This window comes from Macrobrachium nipponense, chromosome 29 (genome assembly GCF_015104395.2).
Source record: "Macrobrachium nipponense isolate FS-2020 chromosome 29, ASM1510439v2, whole genome shotgun sequence".
NCBI classification, from domain to species: domain Eukaryota; kingdom Metazoa; phylum Arthropoda; class Malacostraca; order Decapoda; family Palaemonidae; genus Macrobrachium; species Macrobrachium nipponense.
The window spans coordinates 664,141-688,422 of NC_061092.1; the positions used below are offsets into that span (position 1 = coordinate 664,141).

The 24,282-nt window shown below is 36.3% G+C and overlaps 1 protein-coding gene across 3 annotated transcripts in view; it reads left to right on the plus strand.

The window, feature by feature from the left end:
* The window catches only part of LOC135206033 (structural maintenance of chromosomes protein 3-like), a 78,877-nt gene that overhangs the window by 47,899 nt on the left and 6,696 nt on the right, over positions 1 to 24,282 (plus strand). Inside the window, exons 9-18 of one of the 3 annotated variants that reach the window (XM_064237206.1) lie at positions 6,694 to 6,935; positions 7,057 to 7,164; positions 15,963 to 16,068; positions 17,929 to 18,032; positions 20,993 to 21,092; positions 21,215 to 21,378; positions 22,780 to 22,921; positions 23,101 to 23,259; positions 23,376 to 23,587; positions 23,728 to 23,917. In XM_064237206.1, coding sequence (XP_064093276.1) covers positions 6,694 to 6,935; positions 7,057 to 7,164; positions 15,963 to 16,068; positions 17,929 to 18,032; positions 20,993 to 21,092; positions 21,215 to 21,378; positions 22,780 to 22,921; positions 23,101 to 23,259; positions 23,376 to 23,587; positions 23,728 to 23,917 — 1,527 coding nt within the window. Of the gene's footprint in view, positions 1 to 6,693; positions 6,936 to 7,056; positions 7,165 to 15,962; positions 16,069 to 17,057; positions 17,164 to 17,928; positions 18,033 to 18,951; positions 19,056 to 20,992; positions 21,093 to 21,214; positions 21,379 to 22,779; positions 22,922 to 23,100; positions 23,260 to 23,375; positions 23,588 to 23,727; positions 23,918 to 24,282 lie in introns of all 3 variants that reach the window. The other 2 variants (XM_064237204.1, XM_064237205.1) reach the window with 2 other exon arrangements.

The window sequence follows — 24,282 nt, forward strand, 5'->3', positions numbered from 1 at the left end:
TCCTTGTTTGAGACGGGAATCAAAAAATAAAAGGCTCGACTTCCTGGATTACGTTTTGTCAATTCAGTGACTCCCCCATTGACAATATACTATCGTTTTGTCAAGTAAGTGGGTCTCCCCTCATTGACAAAATATCTCTGTACCGTTAATGGGTTAGTTCTCATTGACAAACATCTCATTAACTTGATATTGCGTAAGCGAATAAGGACAAGGTTCGGAAGAGCTCTCCTTCCTCATTCGCAGACTCGTACAAGAAATAGACTGGTAGACTACGTCAATGAACGCTTTTGTCCAGTATCTTAAGAAGCTTGAGCTGTCTGCTTCGATTCTCTAAGTTTTGTTCATGAAACTTGCCTGTCAGATATGTATGTAGCTGTATTTCCGAATTCAGCTATATATACTATGTCTGCCAGGTAAGTATGAACAAACTTTATTGTGATATATTAAAATTTTTTGCCTTGCGTTATTTTACTACTGGTTGGTTCAAGTCATACACGCTTGTTGTAGTTATCTCTTCGGATGGCAACCGAGAGGTCTATTGTCTACTATTTTAAGGACATTTAATAGTCACTCCCTGCAGCCTTCCAGGAGTTTCCGATTTATCTTTTACCGTTGTATGGTAGTGTTCTGACGACACAAACGCATCTATATATTTAGCGTTTTCTGTTTCGCTTAAATATACCAGCTTGAGAGTCTCTTTTTGTTCCAAAAAATAACGGACCTATTTCTTCGTAGAATAGGGTGGTAGCTGGCAACCCAGACATAAAGTTAAGAGACGACGTTCGTAAGCTGCTGGCTGCTGCTGTGTCTGACTGTCCAAGTTCCAACCGAGCCAGTAACAGATCGTGCGCTGTCATGCGCGATAGTTTACGTCTCTCTCTCCTGCGGGATTGACTGACTAACCGTATCTCTGTGCTGGCGGTTACGTCTCTCCTGCGGGATTGACTGACGAACTGTATCTCTGTCCTACAATCACGGACTTTAGCCTAAGATTGAGGGGATTTCTTACGTGAATGAATAAACGTTGCATTAGTTTTGCCTTACTATGTTCAACAGGGTTATCTCTTAATCCTTTCGGTGCTCGTTACCGCACGGTATAGAACTACGAGTCTACCGCAACATTGCACTTTTATATGCTCTCCTGCTTAGGCAAAGCGCAGCCTTATAGGGAAGTAAGCATACTCGGGGAGGGAATGGATGAGCTTGCTGGGGACCATTTCCTTCCTGAAGAAGTTTGTTTCCCCGAATAGACTGCAATTCAGACCACAGTTTTTTACTACCGGGAAACTTAAATATTATTCAAGATCTAGGAATTATTCTGAACATCTCTCAGTGCGTCATGATAGAAAGAAGGTGCCGGACATCTGGATAGTGTTTCAGATGTCCTGGATCTTAATCTGAAAGAAGTAAATGCAATTCGGTCGTCCCTCCAGTCCTCGAAACGAGTTTTTGGAACCAGTGGTCCACATCAACTCTGATATTCCACAGCTCTCTCATATCTTAAGAAGTATCTTCTCTCGGTCCCTGCTCGAGTTTACGAGAAAGAGCCTAGTATAACAACAGGCGTAGAATGTAACGATCATCTAGAGGTTCGTTACAGGATTGCAAAAGTCCGTACGAATCGTCTCGATCGACGGCCGCAACGATAGATTACTAACATGCTAGGTATTTTAATTAAGTGGTGTTCTTTTTATGGTTGTCTGAGACGGTTATTTCCTCTTCAGTATGTGAAGTGTAATGTGTTACGTTAGCTTTGTGTGTGGTTCAGGTGGTCTGAACTTATCCATAAGCATGAATGCCCCTGGTAAGAGAGGGCTAGGGTTTCCTGTCAACAAATTGGTCCCGTCCAGTTGTCAGACCCTTGTTTGTTAGCTTTCTCAACAAACAGGTCACATCCTAGTTGAGAGCTACTAAGGTTTAGCAGGCTAAGAGGCAGGACCTACGAAGTCAGCTACCTTAGCAGGTAAGGAACTTAATAAATAATTTAAAAAATTAGTTAATTTTTGAATTATGACGATGTTGCTGTCTGTGACCCACCTCCAAATGTGTCAATCAGCTATATATATACCTGCCAGGTAAGTGTCATGCATAAAAATGATATTGTTATGATACAATAAAGTTTTATGCATACTTACCTGGCAGGTATATATAATTAATTTCCCACCCTCCTCCCCTCAGGAGACAGGGTTCAGAGAAAATCTGAGGAAAACGGGAATAGTTCCAAGTACCAGTGCCACGCGAACGTGGGGGAGATCACCTGAACTACCAGTGGTCTAGCGGTTGCCGAGAGTTTTGAAAATTCTGCCAGTGCGAACAGACAACAGAGAATGTTGTTTGACAGATTTGCATCTGTCAAACAACAAAGACCTTCACGATCATTGAGGTCTGTGGAATCTCTATTCTAGCTCACCATCTACTTTTTGTCTCGCCTGTTTTCTCGGAGTCAGACACTCGTGCGAGATCAGGCGACATATAGTAGCCCTGAGTTTCTTATTGACGAAGTCGATTGCGGACGACGTTGGGTTGCGTTGATACACCCCCAAGGTTTGCTTAGATTGAATCGCCCAGGCAGTCCAGACACTCATCCTTCAGCTAAGAATAGTGCCTTTTGGTCTTCAGGGTACAGCCTTGCTGTCCTTGATTCGTCTGACTGGTCAACTGGTCGTTCACCTGACTTTAGTACAGACTGTGCATTTCCGGATCGAAGCTTTCAATATGGAACTTAGACGTAGTCTGAAGTTCTTGATGTCAAAGCATTCGAACCTCTCCTGCCTGTTAACTTCTTGTATGTGATCAGGAAGGCCTTCTTCTAACCACCCTAGATACGACAAAGAGGGTTAGTGAGATTTTAAGCCATCGTCACAAGTTTGGCTTTAGAGAACACAAGGAGGTGTGCTCTCTAAGCCTTTCGTTATGGCCTAAGAATGGAAACCCTTTTTGTCCTTGGGCCAGGATCTTGGAAGCAAGGATGGCACAAGTTAGTGGGCAGGAGCCAGAGAGAGTCCTGTGCCCTGTCAGGTCTCTCAAGTTTTATCTACTTAAAATCAAGAAAGTCGAAGTCAATCGGGCAATCTGCAGTGTTCCGAAAAGACCAGACTTGCCCATATCGAAGTACACCCTGGTTTTAGGGTTAAGGAGTTCTTTCAAAAAATGCTCCTTCATTGTGTTTGCACAAAGATTTGAAATCTTTTTATCTGAATGCTCACGAGGTGAGGGCGCGGCCTCGGAAGCATTTCATCAGAGCATGGCACTCAGCAACATCCTGAGTACCATGTTTTAGCGAAGCAACTCTGGGTTCACTTCACACTCCCTGCGAGATGTGAAGATGGCATATGAGATCTGCTGCTCGCTAGGGCCATACGTGTCTGCAGACACAATCTTGGGGGCAAGAAGTACTACTCATCCTATCCTGTAGAAAATGGTTAGGAAGAGCTCTTAATTTAGTTTTGGAGTCGCTGACAACGGAGACTTCTTAACTCTGAAGCCTTAGTTAACACACATTAACTTTGGCTAGGTTGGTCAGGTGGTGATATATATAATTATATATATATATTTATTTTACTTCTTAGCCCTCATGGTATGGTCAATATGGTCTATTCACATTGTGGTCACGCCCCCGTTGACAGATCATCTGGAGTGCACCAGCTTTATAGGTCTCTACCTCGCTGGCAACTCTAGTAAAGCAGAAGCAGACTTGGGTGACAGTAATCACGAAGTCGGCTATGCTAACAGGTGGAACCAAGATGTAAATCATCTGCATGCATTTGTGTCCCAAAATCCTTCTATTCTGTCCCTTCCCACCTCCAACGGTGGGGTTCAACTATATATATATATATCTGACAGGTAAGTTCATGAGCAAAATGATATTGTTATGATACAATAAAGTTTGTTCATACTTAACTGGCAGATATATATATATTCAAGTACCCACCCACCTCCCCTCAGGGGACAGTGGAAATAAAAATTATGAATAGAAAATGGGAATGGTTCCTGATACCCGCCTCCCAGCGGCGGGAATGGGTACTAACCACCTGGCCGACCACTGCGTGTGTCGGAAGTTTTTTTAAATTCTGTCGGACTTCAGAAAATACAGCTATATATATACCTGCCAGGTAAGTATGCATAAAACTTTATTGTATCATAACAATATCATTTTATGTAAAACGGGAAGTTATAGAAAATCTGTGATTACTGATCACAAAGTACACAAAATCTAGTTGAAATTCAGAGCTAGTTTGGGATCACAATATTGAAGATTGTCAGACATAATATTTCAGATGCTATATTAGATACTGATCCCAAGAAGTTAATTGAGATATGTCACCAGAAAGACCCTGTAATTTAGGACAAATGACCAATTATAAACTTCAGTCTTGGAGTGGGTGGGTATGTTTTAGGATTACTACAAAATTTCCTTACAGGTAAACAGCAGCAAGTTGATGATGATGGAGTTCCACAGTTCAGTGTTCTTGGTCTACTGTTATTTTTATCATTAACAAGTGACCTGGTCGTTGGCTTGGAAAACAAGATTGTTCAGTATGCCTATGATGCAGTACTTGTGGCAGTAATAAAGTCTACACTTTTGAGAAATGGAGCTGTCCTCAGCCTCATTTGGGTCATGGACTGGATAAGGGAATGGTGCAGTCAGTGTGGTATGAGGCTGAACTCCAGTAAATCGAAAACACGATTGATGAACATCTCATACAGATTTCCCACCCCATCAAAATATTGAAAATAAAATAATAATGATTTCATATACCTTAATTTAATACTTCGTCAAGGCTCCTTTGGCTTTGATGATGGCTTGTAGATGATGTGGAAGTGAAAGGGCCAGGTTCTTCGGTAGGGGGGCCAGTCAAGATTGTCCTGATGTTACAAAGCACAACCTCGAGCTTGGGATGGAGGAGACATCACGGATCCATAACTGCAATTTCATAATCCCCTAGAGGTTCTCAGTAGGATTCAGATCTGGCGAGTTGCCTGGCCAGTCTTGAAAGTAATTGTCACAAAAATGAAAAATCGAGATAGTTTTTAATTTATTCTGAACTGTGCAGGGTCATCATCCTGCTGAAAGAAGTCATGGTTGATGACTTCAAAGATATCTTCTAAATGGTCCACGAGGATTTCAAAGTATGTCTTTGTTCACAGTTTCATTCTTCGGCAGTATGATGAGTTTTCTGCTGCCATTGAAGGAAAAACAACCCCCAAACCATCAGGTACTGGGTTGTTGTTGTTTTTTTTTTTTACTGTGCTGCATGAACTTGGGGTCATAGGGATCACTGCCAGCCCTCCTTTTAATTTTCCCCCCACCTGTTGCTTATCACTGTTGAACGTGGTTTCATCCGTCCAAAGAACACGAATCCTCCCATACAATCTGTCTTGCAAAAGAGAGCGTATTCCTCCTTTGTTTAAGGGTAAGTAGGCAATGTCTGGCAGCCCACTCATGAAATCTGAGGGTGGAGCTAACACAAGATCGTATTGTGTGCTCTCTAACATTCTCCAACACTGTTCTCCTGTTTGAGGATACATGTTGTACATCTGGGATTCCTATTGACCCCTCTCTTTATGAGCCTCGCTGTAGCTTCATTTATTTTTTTGTGGACAATGGCCACGAGGAGTGTGGGCGGGTATTTCCTTGGAACCCCCATTTTTTAACTTGCTAATCCAAATCTCCACCGTACGTACGTTCACGACCACAAGGTTTGCAATATCCGTATTAGCAATAGTAACATTAAGGCAATTATCTGAGCAGTGTTCTTTTGGGATAGCTTGCTAATCCAAATCTCCACCGTACGTACGTTCATGCCCACAAGGTCTGCAATATCCTTATTAGCAATAGTAACATTAAGGCAATTATCTGAGCAGTGTTCTTTTGGGATAGCAACATATTTTTGCCCATTGCAAAAAAAAAAAAAAAAAAAAAAAAGCGCATGAATTCTGTGTACAACCAACGATGACAATATTTTGATGTTTACTGTCCACCCATGCGGTAGAATACTACAGGGTGGTCCGAAAGTCTTGTTACCCCTACCAAAAGTACCAACAATAAAGGTACCAATATTGCAGTAATACAAAATACATATTCTGGATTCAGTTTATTCACAGTAAGAACAATAGAACAAAATAAGAACACTGAAACTGTAACAGAACAAGTAATATAGCAATAGAGATGTACTGGGTTCAGTTTATTTGCCTTCATCCATCGGAAATGAAAAAAATTAACTTAGGACAAAACATTGTGAAAATTGAAATAATATTTAGGGGTAACCAAAAGAAACTGAATCAAGGATATGTATTTCATATTATTGCACTACTGATACCTCTGTTGTTGGTACTTTTTGGTATGGGTAATAAGACTTCCGGATCACCCTGTAGATAGGCTACCATGTCACTTAAAAAGTGGAGATGGGTTGCCAGATGACCCCAGGAACGAATAATGGATTTTTCACGAATAGTAAAAGCTCCAGAAAGATTTTTGTATATAAGGCAAATCAGTATTCAGTGAATACTCTTTATCAGCTGAGGCTTTGTCATGTCGTAATGGAAATTGTGAAATCTTAAAACCCTCAATTTATGGTAACGTAAGGACAAGGTTTTTGGGGGTTATGCCTTAAACAGTATGCTTTATATTGATATTAAGCTTGAAAATTGAATTTTGAGTAAAAGATAAAAGTAACACTAATTTTTCCACAGGTTAAAGAGGAGAGAGATACCTATAACATGGAGCAACAGCAACTGTTAAAAGAAAAGAATAAATTGGAATTCACCATCAAAGATTTAGCTGATGAGGTACTGGGAGACAATAAATCAAAAGAGAGGGCAGAGAAAGAATTACAAAAACTAAGAACTACCATATCTCAGAAAGAAGCAGAATTAGAGGCTATCAAACCTCAATATGAAGAAATGAAAAGCAGGGAAGATGAAGCACAGCGCGAGTAAGTTTATTATTAATCGGTGGCAGTATTTTTGAACAGGAATGGTAATGGTAATATTGTACTGTAAAGTTTTGCAAGCTATATCAGGGTATTGATTTTATTTATTATGATAATCATATAGGTTGTCGCTGAAAGATCAGAAGCGAAAGGAGTTGTATGCAAAACAAGGTCGAGGGAGCCAGTTCACTTCCAAAGAGCAGCGTGACCAGTGGATCCAAAAAGAGCTGAGGTATGTATTTTAGTTTTAATTTTTTTGTAGTTCATTTTTTGTAGAGAATAGTCAAGGAACTTAGACTACTTTTTGTTTTGTATATTATTTTGAAGATAAGTTGAAATTTTACTTATATTAGGGTTGCATATATACTTTACATTAGAATTATTGTGATGTGTTTTGGTAGGTTTTATTAGTTTTAAGTATTTAAAAACTTCATGATCATCACTCACATCATCCTATAACATCCGTCAGAACAATCCCAACAACATAAATATAGCACCTTACTAACACATTTTGTTATGAGTTGATAACTAACAGTAGAAACTAGACATACTGTGTTTGCCAGTTTGGAAATTTTTGGTTTCCAGTTTTTGCTGTGTTTGGTTTTTGAAAAGTGGTTCAGTTTCTGATCAGCTTTTGTAAATTTTTGGATTTAGCATATTCTTCTGTAAGCATATTATTATTAATAAAGGCTCTTCTCGGGCTGGTTTTCTGTAAGCTTAAAGAGTAAATCCGTTCATGGACATTTTGTCAAACCAATCTGGCAAACTGGTATTCATTTTGCAAGTCTAGGAACTCAGCTGCTGCTGCTTTGTGCATTGCATGTTTTCTTCTTTATCCCTCAGAATGTCAACCTCTTGTGGGATATTTCTGTCTTCTTTGGCTTTGCTCTTACTAGAATTTTTTTTATCTGAAATTCCAGAACAGGTCTGTGGGTATGCACATAATATTTTAAATGGTTTTTGTATTGGTTTTTGTTGTAAGACACTGGTTTGGGTGTTTTATATAGCAGTTGTATGTTGCCATTACATCTGTAGTTGCTTGTTGACATTTCCAGGTTTAACATAGTGAGCAATGATGCTTACTGTATTTACATATGTCATAATTTCACATTGTTCATGGTTGAAGCCAGAAATTGCAATAAGCCACAGTTGCTGTTACTCAGTAAATGACACATGACAGTTATCAAACAAAATTAGATGAAAATTTTATTTGTTTCTATGGCTTATGACATGAGTTTCCAACTTTGAAGTTGTAGCTAATTTCTTGTGTATGAATTCTTCATCTCTTCATTGTTTCAATTATTGTCTTCTTAAATATTGCATGTTTTATTTTTGTATGGTAATGAGCCTTTTGTTTTTTATGTTGCGTAAGGGTGAGTGTAGGTCAGGTTAATTTGAGTATATTTCCGAGAATCGTGAAATTTTTTATACCTTCTGCAGTCTGTCATCATTGTAATATGATTTTCTGTTAGTTCTTTCATTGTATTAAGTATGATTGATTTGATAATGTGTGTGTTGGATTGACTAAGAACAGCTGGTACAGGGATACATGGGGTAGGTACTGTGGTGACAGGGTATTTCAGGTAAATGTACTTGCTGTTGTGTGAGTACGGTTATCAACTTCTCTTTGACAACAGTGTTACTTTGTTCTTTGTTATAATCTCAGTATAATGTTTTATATTGTTCATGCTCAACGGCACATGGTTGCTGTTCAAGACCGTATATTTGCTATTGGTGGTAGGTAGTAGTAGTAGTTGTTTTTTTTATTACATATCTCATTCTATTACCCTCTTTGGACCAAATTGACGGCTTACAAAATTCTGTTGACCCAAAATTTTTGTAATGTAGGTTCTTTTTCATTCTTTGTGGTCAGTTATGCAAAAAAAAAAAAAAGAAATCACAATGCACAATGTTTTAAATCAAGTAAAATTAGGAACGAGAAGGGTTTAAATTGTTGATATTCAACTTTTGTATATTTTTTGCAGCAATTGATACCCTGGTAGCAAGTTTAAAGACTTAATATATCAGTATTTGTTGTTCTTTTAGTCTTCAATTTGTTATAATCTTAGTTTTTAATTTGACTGGTCAAGAAATCAGTGTTCATAGCTGATTTATATGCAAACTTGAGGATTATATAAGCCAGAAAGGTTATTTTATTAACTTCTAAATTGGCTTCATATTAGAATGTTCATCTTCCTGCTTGTGTTTCAAGAAAGAAACGATTGGATTAAATGTAACATAAGAAATATACAGTAGACAAAACATACAAACTTTTATGTGGCTTTGTGAAAGGTATTGTAAGGGAAAAAAAAAAAAACTAGTAATTACAATATGATGTTTTCAGGCATCGAAAGACTGACAACAGCTGTCTTATTGTTACATTTTAACTTTATAACTGGCATTTATAGGAACACTACATTGAAGCTGGTATTAAGAGGTCAGAAAGAGTAGCAACAGCCTTGATGGGAGGGGTTTTGGGAATAGCTAGACCTTGGTAAATTAGTACCAGTTGTTAAAAGAAAAAAAAAATGCTTTTAGGATGTTTATAAGGCCTGTGGTTGATGTACAGAAGAGCTATAATTGCGTCAAAAGAAAATGAGAACTAAAAGGGTGTGGCTAGAAATGTTGAGATCCATGGTTGGAGTGTTTTGAAAGTCAGGTCCTTGCTGAGAGAATGGTATTCACTGGTTGGAAAGTCAATTGAGGTCTTGAAAATTGAGATAGAATAGTCGGTAATGACGAGGAAGATAATTTTTTAGAAATGTAGATATATAAGTAGCATGATAGAAACAAGAAGGCCCAGAAAAGTAGAAGGTACATATAGGAAGTCTGGGCTGAATGGAGATAAAATCAGAAAGCTCACAAGATTTAGGTGGATAGAACTTGTACTGTTTTCCATGGTGAATCCCTCTCAGGAAAAAGCTTCTGTAAAGTTGTAAAATGATAGTGAAGTCAATTAGTAATTGGTAGGGCATGCTTACAATACCTGTAGTCGTAAGGTTCTGTTATTTAATCTGATCTTGCTTCACTTAGCGTACATAGCAATGGAAATGAACCCTGAGGCTGCATTTCCACCAAGTGAATAGATTTGATACTATTCATTGACTAGTTATTTTGAATATTCTCCATTCACACTTGGAGTCAGTTGTCAGTATCCATTGCAAAAGATTGTTGAAGAAACTAGTAATGTTTTTAAAGATCATCATGAGCAAAATATGGCAGCAGTAGAATTTTTTTAGTACATTATTCCAAATGGAAATAAGGACAGCAAATATTCTTGGGTGAAATGCCCACCTTACGCAGGTTCACTTTTTCATAATTTTAATGGGATCACACTTGTATAAAGTTAATTGCTGTTGCCAACCATTGGTTTTGACTGATGTAGGGGTACATGGCTTCAAGCGCATTAGAGATGAAGTTTTAACTTGAAAGCCCAATTTCTTGAGCTTTTACCTTTGCAAGGACTTACATTAATCCAAAAAGATATTCAACCAGAGGATGAATAGAGTGGGAGGGATGTGTATTTCTGGTGATAAAAGTTTACTCACGATGTGGTTTGGAAGTCATGTAAAGTTGTTGGTCCCGTTGCTGAATAACCACTGGTTCCATGCAATGTAAAAAATACCATACAAACAGAGGATGAGTAGAGCCAGGCAAACAGTAACAATATGCTTTTAGATGAGCTATGAAATTTGGTGTACTAGACACTGCCATGGAGACAAGCATTGAGTCATCTGAAGCAAGTTAAGAGTGCCTGTATGCTTCATACTTTCATTCAGCTTGAAAACAATTTTAGTTCTCTTAGTGACATTGATGATTGCGTTAATTTCCACTGCTCAGCCATGATACCAACAAGAATGCAAGGACCACTTTAGGAGCTATGTTCATTTTTGACACCTTGAGAATTTGATCATTACTGCGTGGAGCTGACAAGAAGTGCAAGGCCTATGTTCATTTTTTGACACCTTGAGAATGTTGATCATTACTGCATGGAGCTGTTGGTCTTCCATATGTAGTCCTATGCATCTGTGAATAATTAGGTAGTCAAGTTGTCTGTGCAATTCATTTCAGCAGCAATCTCTTTCCATATAACAACTATTGAAGAATCCCAATTTGGTGCAAAGGATTGCAATGATCTTACATAGCATTTCACTCCTAGTAACGTTATTAAGATGTCTGCTATTCATTTACATCTTCGTGGACTTGTCATGAATGATGGAGAATGATGGAAAAATTGGTCAGCCAAACCAGTAAATTGAATCAGATTAGATTAGTGTAACTTGAATTTATTCTATTCACCTGGTGTGAACGGTTCCGGTAATGTGGCTAATCAAGATAAATCATGAATTGTGCGGTTGAAACTATTTTATTTGCTTTGTGTAAATGTGATCTCTGTCATCTTCAAAGGGGGTGAATCTTAGCAATCATAGTAACTGGAAGAAAGTATGGTGATGGAGAAGTTAGGCCACATGTAATAGGGATATGAATAACTTCAGGTCAAGGCATGGGTTGTGACACTGGTGCCAATGGCATAACTTGACAGTCAGTACGGAAGTCATAACACTAGCCACTAATGGAGGAGGAGGCACAGAGGTAGGAGGTGGAGAATTGGCAGCTGAAACTGGAACATGAGGTTCATTAACAGATGATTCAACAAATGACCAAAGTTGTCCATAAATGCCGCTCCCTATGTCAGTGAAATTTCTACATTTAAGACAACCCAAAAACAATGAGTCGGCAGACTGCAGAACTTCTGCACAAACAGTATAACAAAAAAGAATAGAAAGCTGAAGGAAACCTTTCACACTGAATAAAGCTGTTGAATAACAATTAACTAAGCTCAAGCTTTTAAAGGTTGCAATGAATAAGGATGAATGCACCTTGAAAGTTACAAGATATGAACAGGAAATCTCCAAATCAATAGGTATCAGTAGAGCTTACAGAAACAACTTACAGAACAAGGATTAGTATTGTACATAAATTGTCTCTGCACCTACAACACATTGGGTGTGGATCCGTGGATACTGATGATGTTAAATATCTTGAACAAGGAAACTCACTAATAACGTGGCATTTCCTCTTGTTTACTGCGAGATCCTGAAGAACCTGTTTTCCAGCTGGCACTAAACAATTTGTCCTAATGTAAGGACTGAAGGTTTGTTACCTATGAAAAATACAAATTGATTGAAAAAATTGTCATGTGATGCCATGATAGAAAGAAACAAAACTTAGTGTTCAGTCCACAGTCTAAGTTGTCAAGTTGCACAATGACTAAGGAAGTAGCTGGTGTGCCATCATTGTATGTGCATTTGGTCATTCTTGATCATGATTGGTTAAAGTTGGTCCCACTGGAGAGAGTGCATGGAAGTAAGAATTTTTGAGTGTTCTTGAACAAAAATGCCTTGACTCCTAAACAGGACAGTGTGGTACAGTGGACTCTTTACAAGAATGTGGATGCTGATTCTTTGCAAAATATGTTGCACATGCTAGTTCTTGATGTGCCAAAGGTGTTAGTGTAGCTTCTGTCACAACAACATGTGGAAGATGGATGTAGAGGATGTTATCTGGTTACAGTTGAAAGTACTGCAAATGTTGTGAAAAAGGAGCTAACACAAATTGCTGACATAATAAAAGAGAAGAGTGCACCCATAACACTATTTGACATTAAGGGGATCATCTGCCACCTTCTTTTCTGCTCCCCACTTTTTCCTTTCACCCATATTTATTAGGGTATGTTTCTGAAGTTATCGTATTTATTACTGTAGAGTAAGGTATATTGGATTGACTTGTACACATAACTGGTTTAAGTTTTTGCATTTAGAGAATACCCCATACGCTAATACAACAATAACAAATTTTTAAATACTTCAGATAGAAGTTTGTGAATGCTCTTTGTAGCTGCAGTAGTATTTTCAGACAATCTTGAATGGTTCAAATGTTTGTTTGAGCCAGCTTGATTCCCTTAATACCATTACGACATTAGATGAAATGTTTGTTATTAAAGATCTGGCACCATTGTATAACTTTGAAAGTGAGAAAACAAAACCATTGGGTAAAACCATTTAGTATGAAATATTCAGAATCATGTGTTTAAAGCCAGATAAAGATCTAAAAGAGAAATTAATGTAGGTTACATTGCAAGAATAATGTGATAGCAGTTACCAGCTATTATGTTTACTGATGTTTTAGCTAGTTAGTGTACAAAAAGATAAAAAGACAAGTAAGCTATAAACCTCTAACAGGCAGATGCGAGGCAAAACATTTTTGTTTTTCCAGTCAAGATGCAGCCTTTGGTGATTTTGCCTTTTTTAAGTGGCTTTTTTATCATTTAAATATCCAGGACATTTGTTTAGTAATTTGGTTTTAATTTTCTTTGTTTAGTAATTTGGTTTTAATTTTCTCCCTCCTAGTTTGATTTGATGCATTGATGCAGTGATTTACTTATTGTTATTGTTAGCCTGTTGGTAATTAAAGGTCATCTGTACATGGCAGGTTGGCAATAGTATTCATGCCCGCAAAATTTTATCAAAATATTTAAAATTTTGGTAATTTTGGAAAAATGGCTAAAATAGAGGAGATTGTAAACTGATCTTGGAAAGCCACTGATGTGCCATTTTACTTCATGGAACTATGACAATGGAGCATCTAAAATTTTGTTGTGCAGTATACGTATATTCTACCAGTATTCCCAAGCGAAATAATTTTTTCTTGAAACACTAGGTGTCTTTTAAGTTTTTTAAGAACCTTGTGTACACGTTTTTGTGTCCTGTAAATCCAGTTATAATTTTTCTAATTACAAACGTAACCCACTGTACTCTGGAGAAGCCTTGTAAGATTATCCCTTATATGGATTAACCAGATATTAGTAGGATAGGATTAAAGTGCTTCTACAGCTTTTCTTTTAGGAATCCCCTTTCTGTCCACTTTTGAGTTATATTCAGGCTAAGATGATGTTTGGCTGGGCTTCAGTTTTGGTATTTGAACAAGAAAAAGTGGAGTAGAGAACTATAACCCCAGGTCATCCTTTCCTCAATGTCTATTACTTTGCCTTCATTCTAAGTACAAAAGCAGCAGCTCCCATGGCTTGATGGTGATCAAACACTTCAGAAAGTAAATTGAACAAGTCTGGAAGCTGGTTGAGTGCACATTAAGAACAAAATTCTCAATATTACTCAATTTATTCTATAATTGCTGCATGTATTAGGAATTGAGCATATTAATTTTGCCCATAATAACTTGGTAAATATATCCCATAAAAGGAGCAGCCAAATACATACCTGCCAAGTAGGCTTGCAAGGTGGTTTAATCTGTCGTAAATATAATAGCTTGTTAATTATACATCAGTTCCAGTTTATATAAAAATGTGGAATATAGCAGTTAAAAATTTTACTTGACCATAATTTCAACCAATAGATCAGTTTGGGAAAAAAAAATCCTGTTATTTTTCTTAAATTTGCCCCTTTTTTTAAATGATAAATTCAAGAATATAAGTGAAAATGCAGTAAAAATACATTTAAGTAATTTAAATAATAGTAGACAGCCCTGTTTTAACTCGCTAGTTTGGTTAAACTAAAATGATAATAAAGAATTGAGGATTTGTGGGTTACCTTATCTGTGTAAATAATCCCTTAAGGTTTAGAGGTTTATTCCTTAACTAGTACAAAAGATTTACTTATTAACAACAGTAGTAAATATATTTACCATTTTATTTCATAGAATCTGAACTTTCAGTGTGCTTTGTCATATTCAGTGCTGTGTAAATGTAAGGTAAACAGTAAGTCTGGTTTATTTAAGGGGCAATTAGTAAGACAAAATGACTGTAGAGGTAGGTGAAAAAGGGGTTTGATGGAAAAAGCAGATTGTGAGATATTGGTTATACGTATATAAGTATTACAACCAAAGAACTTCACTGCAGTCATCATCTTCAAAGTTCTTTCTCAGCTCAACAAGAAAGAGAAAGGTAAGCTCATTTATTTTCTGGGAAATGCTAGTAGTATGTTTAGCAGTTCATTTTAGTATCCTCTGGCTTGCTAATTTGCATGGCATATTGCATGTGCTTTTCTGCTTTTCCTGAATGACAAGGATTTCCTGTAGACATAATTTGCTGTGTACTTGATTGCTCCTTGTCATTTAGGCTTGTGCTTGTCCATTCCCAATTTTTCAGCCCTTTCAGCAACAAATGATAAGAGCAAGGATACGTTATTTATTTATTTGTTGCGAGAAAAATCTAGACTTTTGTTGCATTTTATGGGAAAGTCGTATTAATGGCCTTTTGGGGGTTTTGTTTATTTCATACCTAAATGTTTTAACTATTAAAAATGGCAGTTATGTTCGTATTTAGACCAACTTTGGAATGTGGTGAATGCGATGTAAATTATTTTTATGTCGTTGGGAATTAAGAGATCAAAGGATTTCCGACTACAAGGAATTCATCCTGTAGTTTCATCGATGATACATGGAAGAACTTCCCACATTTCTTTAACCCAAATAAATACACCGCACAAAATATGGTAATCTTTGAATTTATCATGTGCTTTGTTATTGTGTTGTTTCCACATGGATATATGTTGCCATCATTATGAATAGTGTCTTGGTATGTTTTCATTGTTGAGATGGCACCTTTGCTGGGCATAGCACATTATAATTCAAAGTATCATTGGATTGTGACCGTTCGTCAAGCAGCTTCTTGTTAAGATGATGAAATTGTGCTTTGCACAGTAGATCAGAACATTATGGGAGTGTCCTGTAAGGTTCAGCTTTTGTTCTGTCACTGAAATAACCTTACCCCCAATAGGTAGTTAAAAGCAATTAGTTATAAATTGAATATTCACCCGTGGTCTGAAAGGGTTGGAGAAAGGGACTTATACGTTGATACGTACGTTAACAAGAAAAAAGTACAGATATTTGTATTAACTTCTTAAGAGAAATTTATCACCACCCCATAGTTGGGGTTTGGTGCGAGAGAAAGAAAGATGCAAGGCCCATAGAAGAGGCAGTGTATTCTAGTCCCTTTCTTCTTCCCTGTTGCAGATCGATAGAACGTGCGATGGGTGAAAAAAAGGACCAAATCAGGCGGCTTGATGAGGAGATAAAACGAGATGGGGAACGGAACAAAGAATTAGAGAAACTGTTACAGGTTGGTATTTTCCTGTAGTAATACTAGGGAGAAGATACCAGGCCATGTTGCCAGTGGTGTTTTCAGCATGCTTCCAGCGTACTCCTGTGTATGTTGCTGTTAGCCTAACTTCTGGTTATAGTTAGGTGTGCTGCTTAATGAAAACACCTTTTGCTGCTTACTTGTTCTGGCCTTCTTGAAACTGTTCAGTTTAATGGTATGTATGTTTGACAGTTTATTGTAGGATTATTGGATCAAAGTACTTCACAATGACAGAATGGTTGATGAGTATATAGTATGTCTGTTTCTATGCATGAGGAGGAGGATGGCCAGTCCTTCATTCAGTGGTTGTGACAGGTTGTCAATTTCTGCAAACAGGTAGGTAGGTTAGTAAGTGCTTATTTATTTTCTTGTAAACATCGCATTTGGTAGGTACATAATATGATATCTTGAAACTGCACTAAATCCAGTGTGATTAATGCTTTCATTTTCTTCATTCTTTCTGTATTTCTTGTATACTATACTTTTGATGATTATGCATTTTTTGGGGAGATGCATCTGCTAAAGTATGCATCCTTAACTAATGTTAATCTTGCTTTTCTACTTAAGGGGAGAATTGTCAGCAGTATTTTTGGTTTTATAGTACATTTTGTGGTGCATGCATGCATTAATCTCTCGCTCTCACTCACCCTTTCTCTCTCTATCTCTTTCGCTCTCTCCTTAACATTTATTGCTTGCCTGTAGCCATAGAGGCTTATCTTTCAAGATAGGAAGCTTTTGTGATATGAGCAAAAGCTTCAGTATCTAGCAGCATTTGGAAATGTTGCTTTTAAGCTACCCACTTACCCCCTTAGAACAAACCATTACATTATCACCATCTCAACATTACCATCATCATCATCATCATCATGGTCATGAGTATGAATCGGCTTTGCATCATTAACATTCATTGTTGTCTCCTCCGTGGCCCATCTCCTTCCTATTCCGTCCCCCGTTGTCCTCCTGCTCAGGTCTCTCACCAAGGCTGTGAAGTCGAAGCAGGATCAAATTCAACGGTTGGAAGATGAAATTGTTCGTGATGTTGACCGCAAAAAACAGCTTGAAGTGAAAACTGAGGTAGGAAATGCATGGCAAACTGACTGGCAAGGAACCTAAATCATTGATGGAAAATACAGTTGATTGCAAAGAGGATGGAATGTCTGGCCTTGTGTCAATAAATTCTTAGTTTGATTTTCTGCCAAACACCGAGATTGTTGATGATGGGCTGTTTAACGCATGGTCCTGCATGATAAGAATCCTCTCTTCTATTACCAGTGGTAGTAAAAGTCTCTCTCTCTCTCTCTCTCTCTCTCTCTCTCTCTCTCTCTCTCTCTCTCTCTCTCTCTCTCTCTCTGATCTATAAGTGGTAAATATTTGCTTTCCATCCTCTTATATGTTTAATATTTTTATATTTTAAGATCATGTTTGTGTAAGGTTTCTATTCAGGGTTCTTTATTTCTAGAAGGTTTAAGATGATGTGCTAAAAGCCAATGAAAATTAAGGATTGAAGATGCAATACACCAGATATTTTGTAAATTATATAACTAAGTGATCCTGTTAATTTATCACTATGTAAAGTAAACAAAATTATTATAGGAGTGAGTGAAATGCTGTATTACTTATCTTTTGGGGGTGAAGAAATATCTACATAGGACAGGTCACGGGCATCGGTAATAAAAAAATAAGTTGAACATTTTTGGAGGTAGGTTGTTCTCGAGGTAGTTTAATTTTTAATTTACAAGTAGGTTAGTTTGTTAAAGTAGTATTTGTCATTGAGATTAGCAAATTATGGTGTAAATATTGACACAGTTTCCCTAAATAATTGTTTGTGGTCTTTTACAGGAACTGTCAGCTGACACAGATAACTACAGACAAAGTATTGATGAGCATAATAAAGTCTTTTATGAGATGAAGAAAAGAAAAGACCAGTTGCAAAGTGAACGGAAGTAAGGATTAAATGATAAGCTTGAGTCACATGGTTGCTTCTGCTTTTAGCCAGCTTGCTCTTGGCATCTATTTGTTGCTGCTGCACTTCACTAGCTCTTATATGAAGACTATACGTTCCTCAGCATGATTAAGTGATATGCTTTATTGCTTGGTTTTAATGTAGACGTTAAACGGTGCTTTCTTGTTTTACAGGACCAGTGGAGAAATATAAACTAAAATATTATCTAATGAATTTTCCTTAGTAAAATGTCTCTTGGGTAATAGTTTGCCAAATTTGGAATTTACTGTTTTTTTTTTTTTTTTTTTTTTTTTTTGTGAGGAATGAAAAATTTATTATGTCATATTGTAGCATTTGACCATTTATCCCTTTCCACCCATCTGTAAGGGAGGTTCCCCTTCATGTATGACTCTTGAGCCACCAGTTGGTAATAGTCTAGTAGTGTTCCTGTTCATATAAAGGAATTGGATTAAACTACTAAATACATAGTACATTGTTAATAAATTAGTTCTCTCTTGGCTTATGTAATGGGGCGTAAAATACTATACTCATTTAATTTTAACAATTGTGAAATAAAGAGGAAAGACTGCTTATCCTCATGCATGTTGTATTTAATAGATTTTGTATGAAAAATTTATGTGGGAAGGGTGTAAATTGCAGTTCAGTAAAATACAAGACTTGCTTTATGGTATAGGTTTTTGTGGTTCAATGTGATTGATGTGTATTTTTAAATTTATGCCATCTATAGTGTGTGTATCACTTTCCTTGTGCTGATACATTTTTTGGAATTTTTAGCATGTCTAATTTTAGTGTGTTCTTGTTTGAATTGCCATATTTTTATATTTACATCCTGTTTCAGTTTGGTTGGCTTACTGTTTTTGCATGGCCTATTAGTCATTGAATTTTATCTTATATTGTAGGATATAAGAAGAGAAGAAAATGCAGCTTTAGATCAGATTCTAGGTACACGCAAGATTATGTTTTCAAGTGAAACAAGATATCAGGCACTTAAGTTGGAAACCAGGTTTTTTATAAGTTTTCTAATGATTTAAGTGTTGGTACATAGTTTTTGTTGTTTTCCTGTGATTTTCATGTGTGTGCATTGTTTTCAAGCTAGTTTTTTGTGATTACTGTATTCATGTACACTGGAACCTTGACATACGAATTTAATTTGTTCCGTTACCGTCGTCATACATCAAAACAGTTGTATCTCAAAGCATTTTTTCCCATTTAAAATAATGTAATATGTATTTACCCGTTCTAGCGCTATGAAACCACACCAAAACACAGCTAAATTACATATAATATACACAATTTATACACAGATAAACGAGTAATAACACACAATGATAAAATAACAAAGTAATGCGATAAATGATAATAAATGTTCATAAAATCATTAAAAAAAGGAAGGAATTTTACTTACCACAATGAAAGATGACGTGAGGCCAGCAGGGGGAGGAGGTAGGGAGGGGTGAAAGGGAACGTTCTCTTTTTATTTATGTATGTACACTAATAACTACGTAAGAAACACAAGTGAAATAACATTGCTAAACTAATTTTTATTTACTTTTTTAATCAGTTCGTAGTTTAGAAATAATGGTGATGCCTTTGGAAGATTGCAGCTTCTTTATAGCTTCCTTCTGCTTGATGATCGTGGATATTGTAGAAGGATTTTGACCATATTCGTTTGCCAAATCGACGATATGAACGCCACGTTCATGCTTTGCTATAATTTCATGTTTTACTTCCATCGAAATCATTTTCTTGGGTTTTTTCTTATCACCTGCTTTGTCTTTAGCTTAGGGACCCATGGTTAATAATAAAATAGACAAAATAACACGAAAAATGGGCACAAATACAACTAACTACACAACGACGTGTTAACGATGCAGCACCAACAAACAAACAGACTGAACGCCACTTATCGGTCGCCTGTACAACTATCACTCATCGCAAAATCGTATCTAATTTATCTCAAATATTTCGTTGTATATCAAAGCATATATTTTCGCAAATTTTCTGTTGTATCTCAAAACATTCGTATATCAGGGCAATCGTATGTCAAGGTTCCAGTGTACTTGTGTATGTATGTGTTTATATTTATAATATATTTATGTGTGTGTAGATGTAGAGGATCCTTTTAACATGTTCATGTAGTTACGTATGCCTACCACAATTACTAAATCCCCAAAGGGTGGTTGTTGCAATGTTAAGATTTTTCAATCAGTGGCCTCGGGTAGCTGGGATCTAGTACTATTGCCTTCTGTCTTTGATGGTAGTTGTTTTTAAAGATCAGTTGACTCTCATAAACTGACTCATAAAGTTCAAATAAATTTTATTAGTTTTTTTTTTTTTTTTTTAACCATTTGTTCTGCGTGTATTATGCCACATTCTATATTGAAGCCCTTTGGATGTTGCTAGTGCCAATTTTGTTAATTATTTTTGGGTCTTAATAATAACTAATTACATTCATAGCCAATTTGAGCGCTAAATTTTTTAACTGTTGTTCCTGAACCTGAATAGGCTTATTTGTATGTGCCCAGTTATCTTAATAGGGCAAAATTAGCTTTTGTATTCAAAGGGCTGATGATCTGCATGTATCCATGTGTTGTATTCAAGAATCTAGATTGATAAAGATGTATACCTATGTGAATTTGTTCTGTAGAGGTCGCATAAGTTAACTGAAGTAATTTTTCTAAGTTCTAACTTTGGCCGTTTTGAAGTTAAGCCTAATTCCTGTGCTGTCATTCAGGGGAGTTGCTCCTGTTAAATAAATGTTTGGAAAGCTTAAATGTTCAAGGTTTTTATATTTATTTTAATGAGACAGTGGAACATGTTGGTAAATTGGAGATTAGTTACTCAAAGTATTGTCAGTTTCTTAATAAAGGGGTGTTGAACTGCTCCCTGTAATGTAGTCTTGATTTAACCATGAATTTTAATTTTTCCCCTTCTCAACAGTGAACTTTGGCGCAAAGAAAATAATCTACAGCAGAATGTAAGTTCACTGAAAGAAGAGTTATCTAGAGCTGATCAGTCACTACGTTCTATGGCAGGAAAGGTGAGAACCCTGTATTTTGATTCTGTCATATTAATTAGCAAAAACTATATATTTATTGATGGTAGTAATTCTTTGAAAATTTGTAATGGACTCTTGAAAAATGTATGCATTTCCTCTTGCAGCCTATCCTCAATGGACGTGATAGCGTACAGAAAGTCTTGGATACTTTCCGTGACCGTGGAGGGCATCTTGGAGAAATTGCAACTCAGTATTATGGCCTTCTCATTGAGAATTTTGAATGTGAGAGATCAATTTATACAGCTGTTGAAGTCACAGCAGGTAACAAGTAAGTGTATCTTCCTCATCCTTCATTCATAGTTTTGGTTTATGTTTTAGTAAAATGAAATAACCTCTACAGTGCAGAAAGTTTTCTAAATATGGGATTATATCAGAATGTCTGAAGCTGTAGGATCCATAGGATAATATAGAAAATAATTGGTCATTTAAATAGAAGGGTACCAGCAAAGTGAAAATATGGAAGTAAATACCAAGAAAGGCATAGATGAAGACCTAACCATTAGGAATTCAGGCAGTAAGCACAAAGCAGAAGATTTGAGAGGAGTGACAATTTAAATTTCCAATATCTAAAGGGTTATTTGGTTGTAGAATAAGCCAGTTTATGTAAACCCAGGTGGAATACCTGTTTTCACTGGATTTAAGGTAAAATACAAGTCTTGGTAAAGCAGACAATTGTGCATATTTTAACAATATACTGTGACTGAATGGGTTACCCAGTGAAGAAAAATTTTTGCCTAGTTAGAATAATTTATTACTACTGGGCAACCAGTTTAAAATTCAAATATATTTCTATATTATTGAAACATTACTTACAGATAAATTCCCCTATCATTCATCTTTTATACAACAGTTTTAGTAAATATATTTTTGAGAGGGCATGGCTAATTTTTTTCTTGCTAGGGTTTGTTTGGACATGAAATTATCCTCTTCAATCATAACAGTTGTAATTTTGATAACGGAAATGTATTCTATTGCCTTCAAATCCCACTTAAAGTTTTGGCTCCTTGGGCTCTGTCTCAGACCCTGCTGGGGTAAGCCCAAGCTTTATGCTTCGTGCCTATGACGCTTGGCAGTAGCACTGTAGTATTCCTCATATTACAAATCATTATTTCAGTCTGGTTGCCCAGTGAAATTCCCTTGAAATATGCACTGGCATATTAAAGTCAAATGCTATGAGCTAATGATGGTAGACACTGAGATGAACTTGTAAGTTACGAGTAAGCTGTTTAAACCTAGAGGTTAGTTTTAGCATTTTACATTAATGCAAAAAATTGAAGTGCTGATTGTTTATTCTGTACTGCATTTGATGTATGAGTTCATTTGCACTTTCCACCTTAATTCCCTTCTAATTTACAACTACTATGCTTCTTCGATTTGGGTCTCCTTTTAGGTCCTTGTACTGGTGCCTCCATATCTAAAGCTTTTTTCTGGTTAACTGGTCCTCATCTCATCTCCTTGTATATATCTATATCCCTATGATTGCTCAGACTTTGATTGACATATTTCATAGGATTTTTAGGTAATGGGGACCTTTCAGTCATTCATTTAATTTTTGTCTATCTTAATTACATTTTGTAAGCTATAAACCAACTCATTTAGTATGGAATTTTTAATGTGTAGATTATTTAAATAATAATAGCCATGTAATAATTATTTTTTATTCCACTAGGTTGTTTCATCATATTGTAGAATCAGATAAAATAGGAACCCAGATTTTAAAAGAAATGAATAAACAAAAACTGCCCGGCGAAGTTACCTTTATGCCACTGAATCGACTGACTGTGAAAGATATTGATTATCCTCAGACAAATGTAAGTAGTAGTATTCTGTATCCACATGTAATATTAATATTACCTTGCACTTTAATAGCAGGATGTTATTTGTTATTCACATGTTTTTAGCTTAACTACAAAATGTTTACCTCAGATTTATCATTGGCAGTCCATTGAACAGGGTAAAATGTTTTAGTTCTAACTTTATTTCCTTACAGGATGCTATTCCCATGGTAAGCAAGTTAACTTACTCTGATCGGTATCATAAAGCATTAAAGTACATCTTTGGAAGAACTTTGATCTGCCGAAACTTGGAGGTAGCAACTCATCTCGCCAGATCTACACGATTAGATTGTGTCACTCTGGATGGTGATCAGGTAATTTTAACTGTTGCATGTCTAATAATTTGAGCTTAATTTTTCCCTTCAAAACATTCAAATTTTCATTAACAAGTTGAAAGTTTTTAAAATGGTAAAATGCTTTATATTACTAGGTCTCCAGTAAAGGGTCATTAACTGGTGGATACTTCAATACATCTCGATCTCGCTTAGAAATTCAGAAAACACGATCTGAGCTGCGTGATCAGATCACAACTGCAGAAACAGAGCTGAGAACTTTGCAAGACACTTTACGGAACACAGAGCAGGAAATTAACAAGATTGTGTCAGAAATGCAGAAAACTGAAATCAAGAACAGTAAGGCAAAGTAAGTACATAGTAATTTTAACACTTTGTGCACAGAGTAGTACTCTTTCAAATTTTGTACTAGAAAATGTGTTAAATAATTTTTTTATTTTATTTCTTTAGTGTACCACTAACGAAATTTGTTTTTCATGTTTCTTTCAGAAATCTTTTTGAGAAAGTAAAGACTGACATTCGTTTAATGAAAGAAGAATTATCTAGTTTAGAGAGAACCAAGCAGCCTAAGGAAAGATCCCTTTCTCAATTGAAAGCCAACCTTGAAGCAATGATGGCTACAAAGGAAGGTCTGGAGTCAGAGTTGCATCAGGATCTTATGGCTACCTTGAGTGTTCAGGTATACAATAGTAGTTACCATGGTCTTTGGTCCTCAGAAGTTTTTAGGAATTTTTATTATGATATAGTTTTACAGCAATCTGATTAAGATTATTGAAATTTAATAAATTGAAAGAATCATTGTAAAAGACTCATGTTGAATATTATGAAATACTACAGTAAACAGGAAGAGAAAAGGGCACAAACAAAACTTATTCTTTCTCTTTTTTTATATATTTGTTCAGTGATATTTATTGCAAGACTTTCTAGCCTTATCTTGGCTCAGAGGTCTGGATAAACTAATCCTTTATAATAATAATCTAGCCATGGTAATGAAATGCAACATTAAGAAACAACCCTAATATTTCACTACTTTCTATCAGAGGC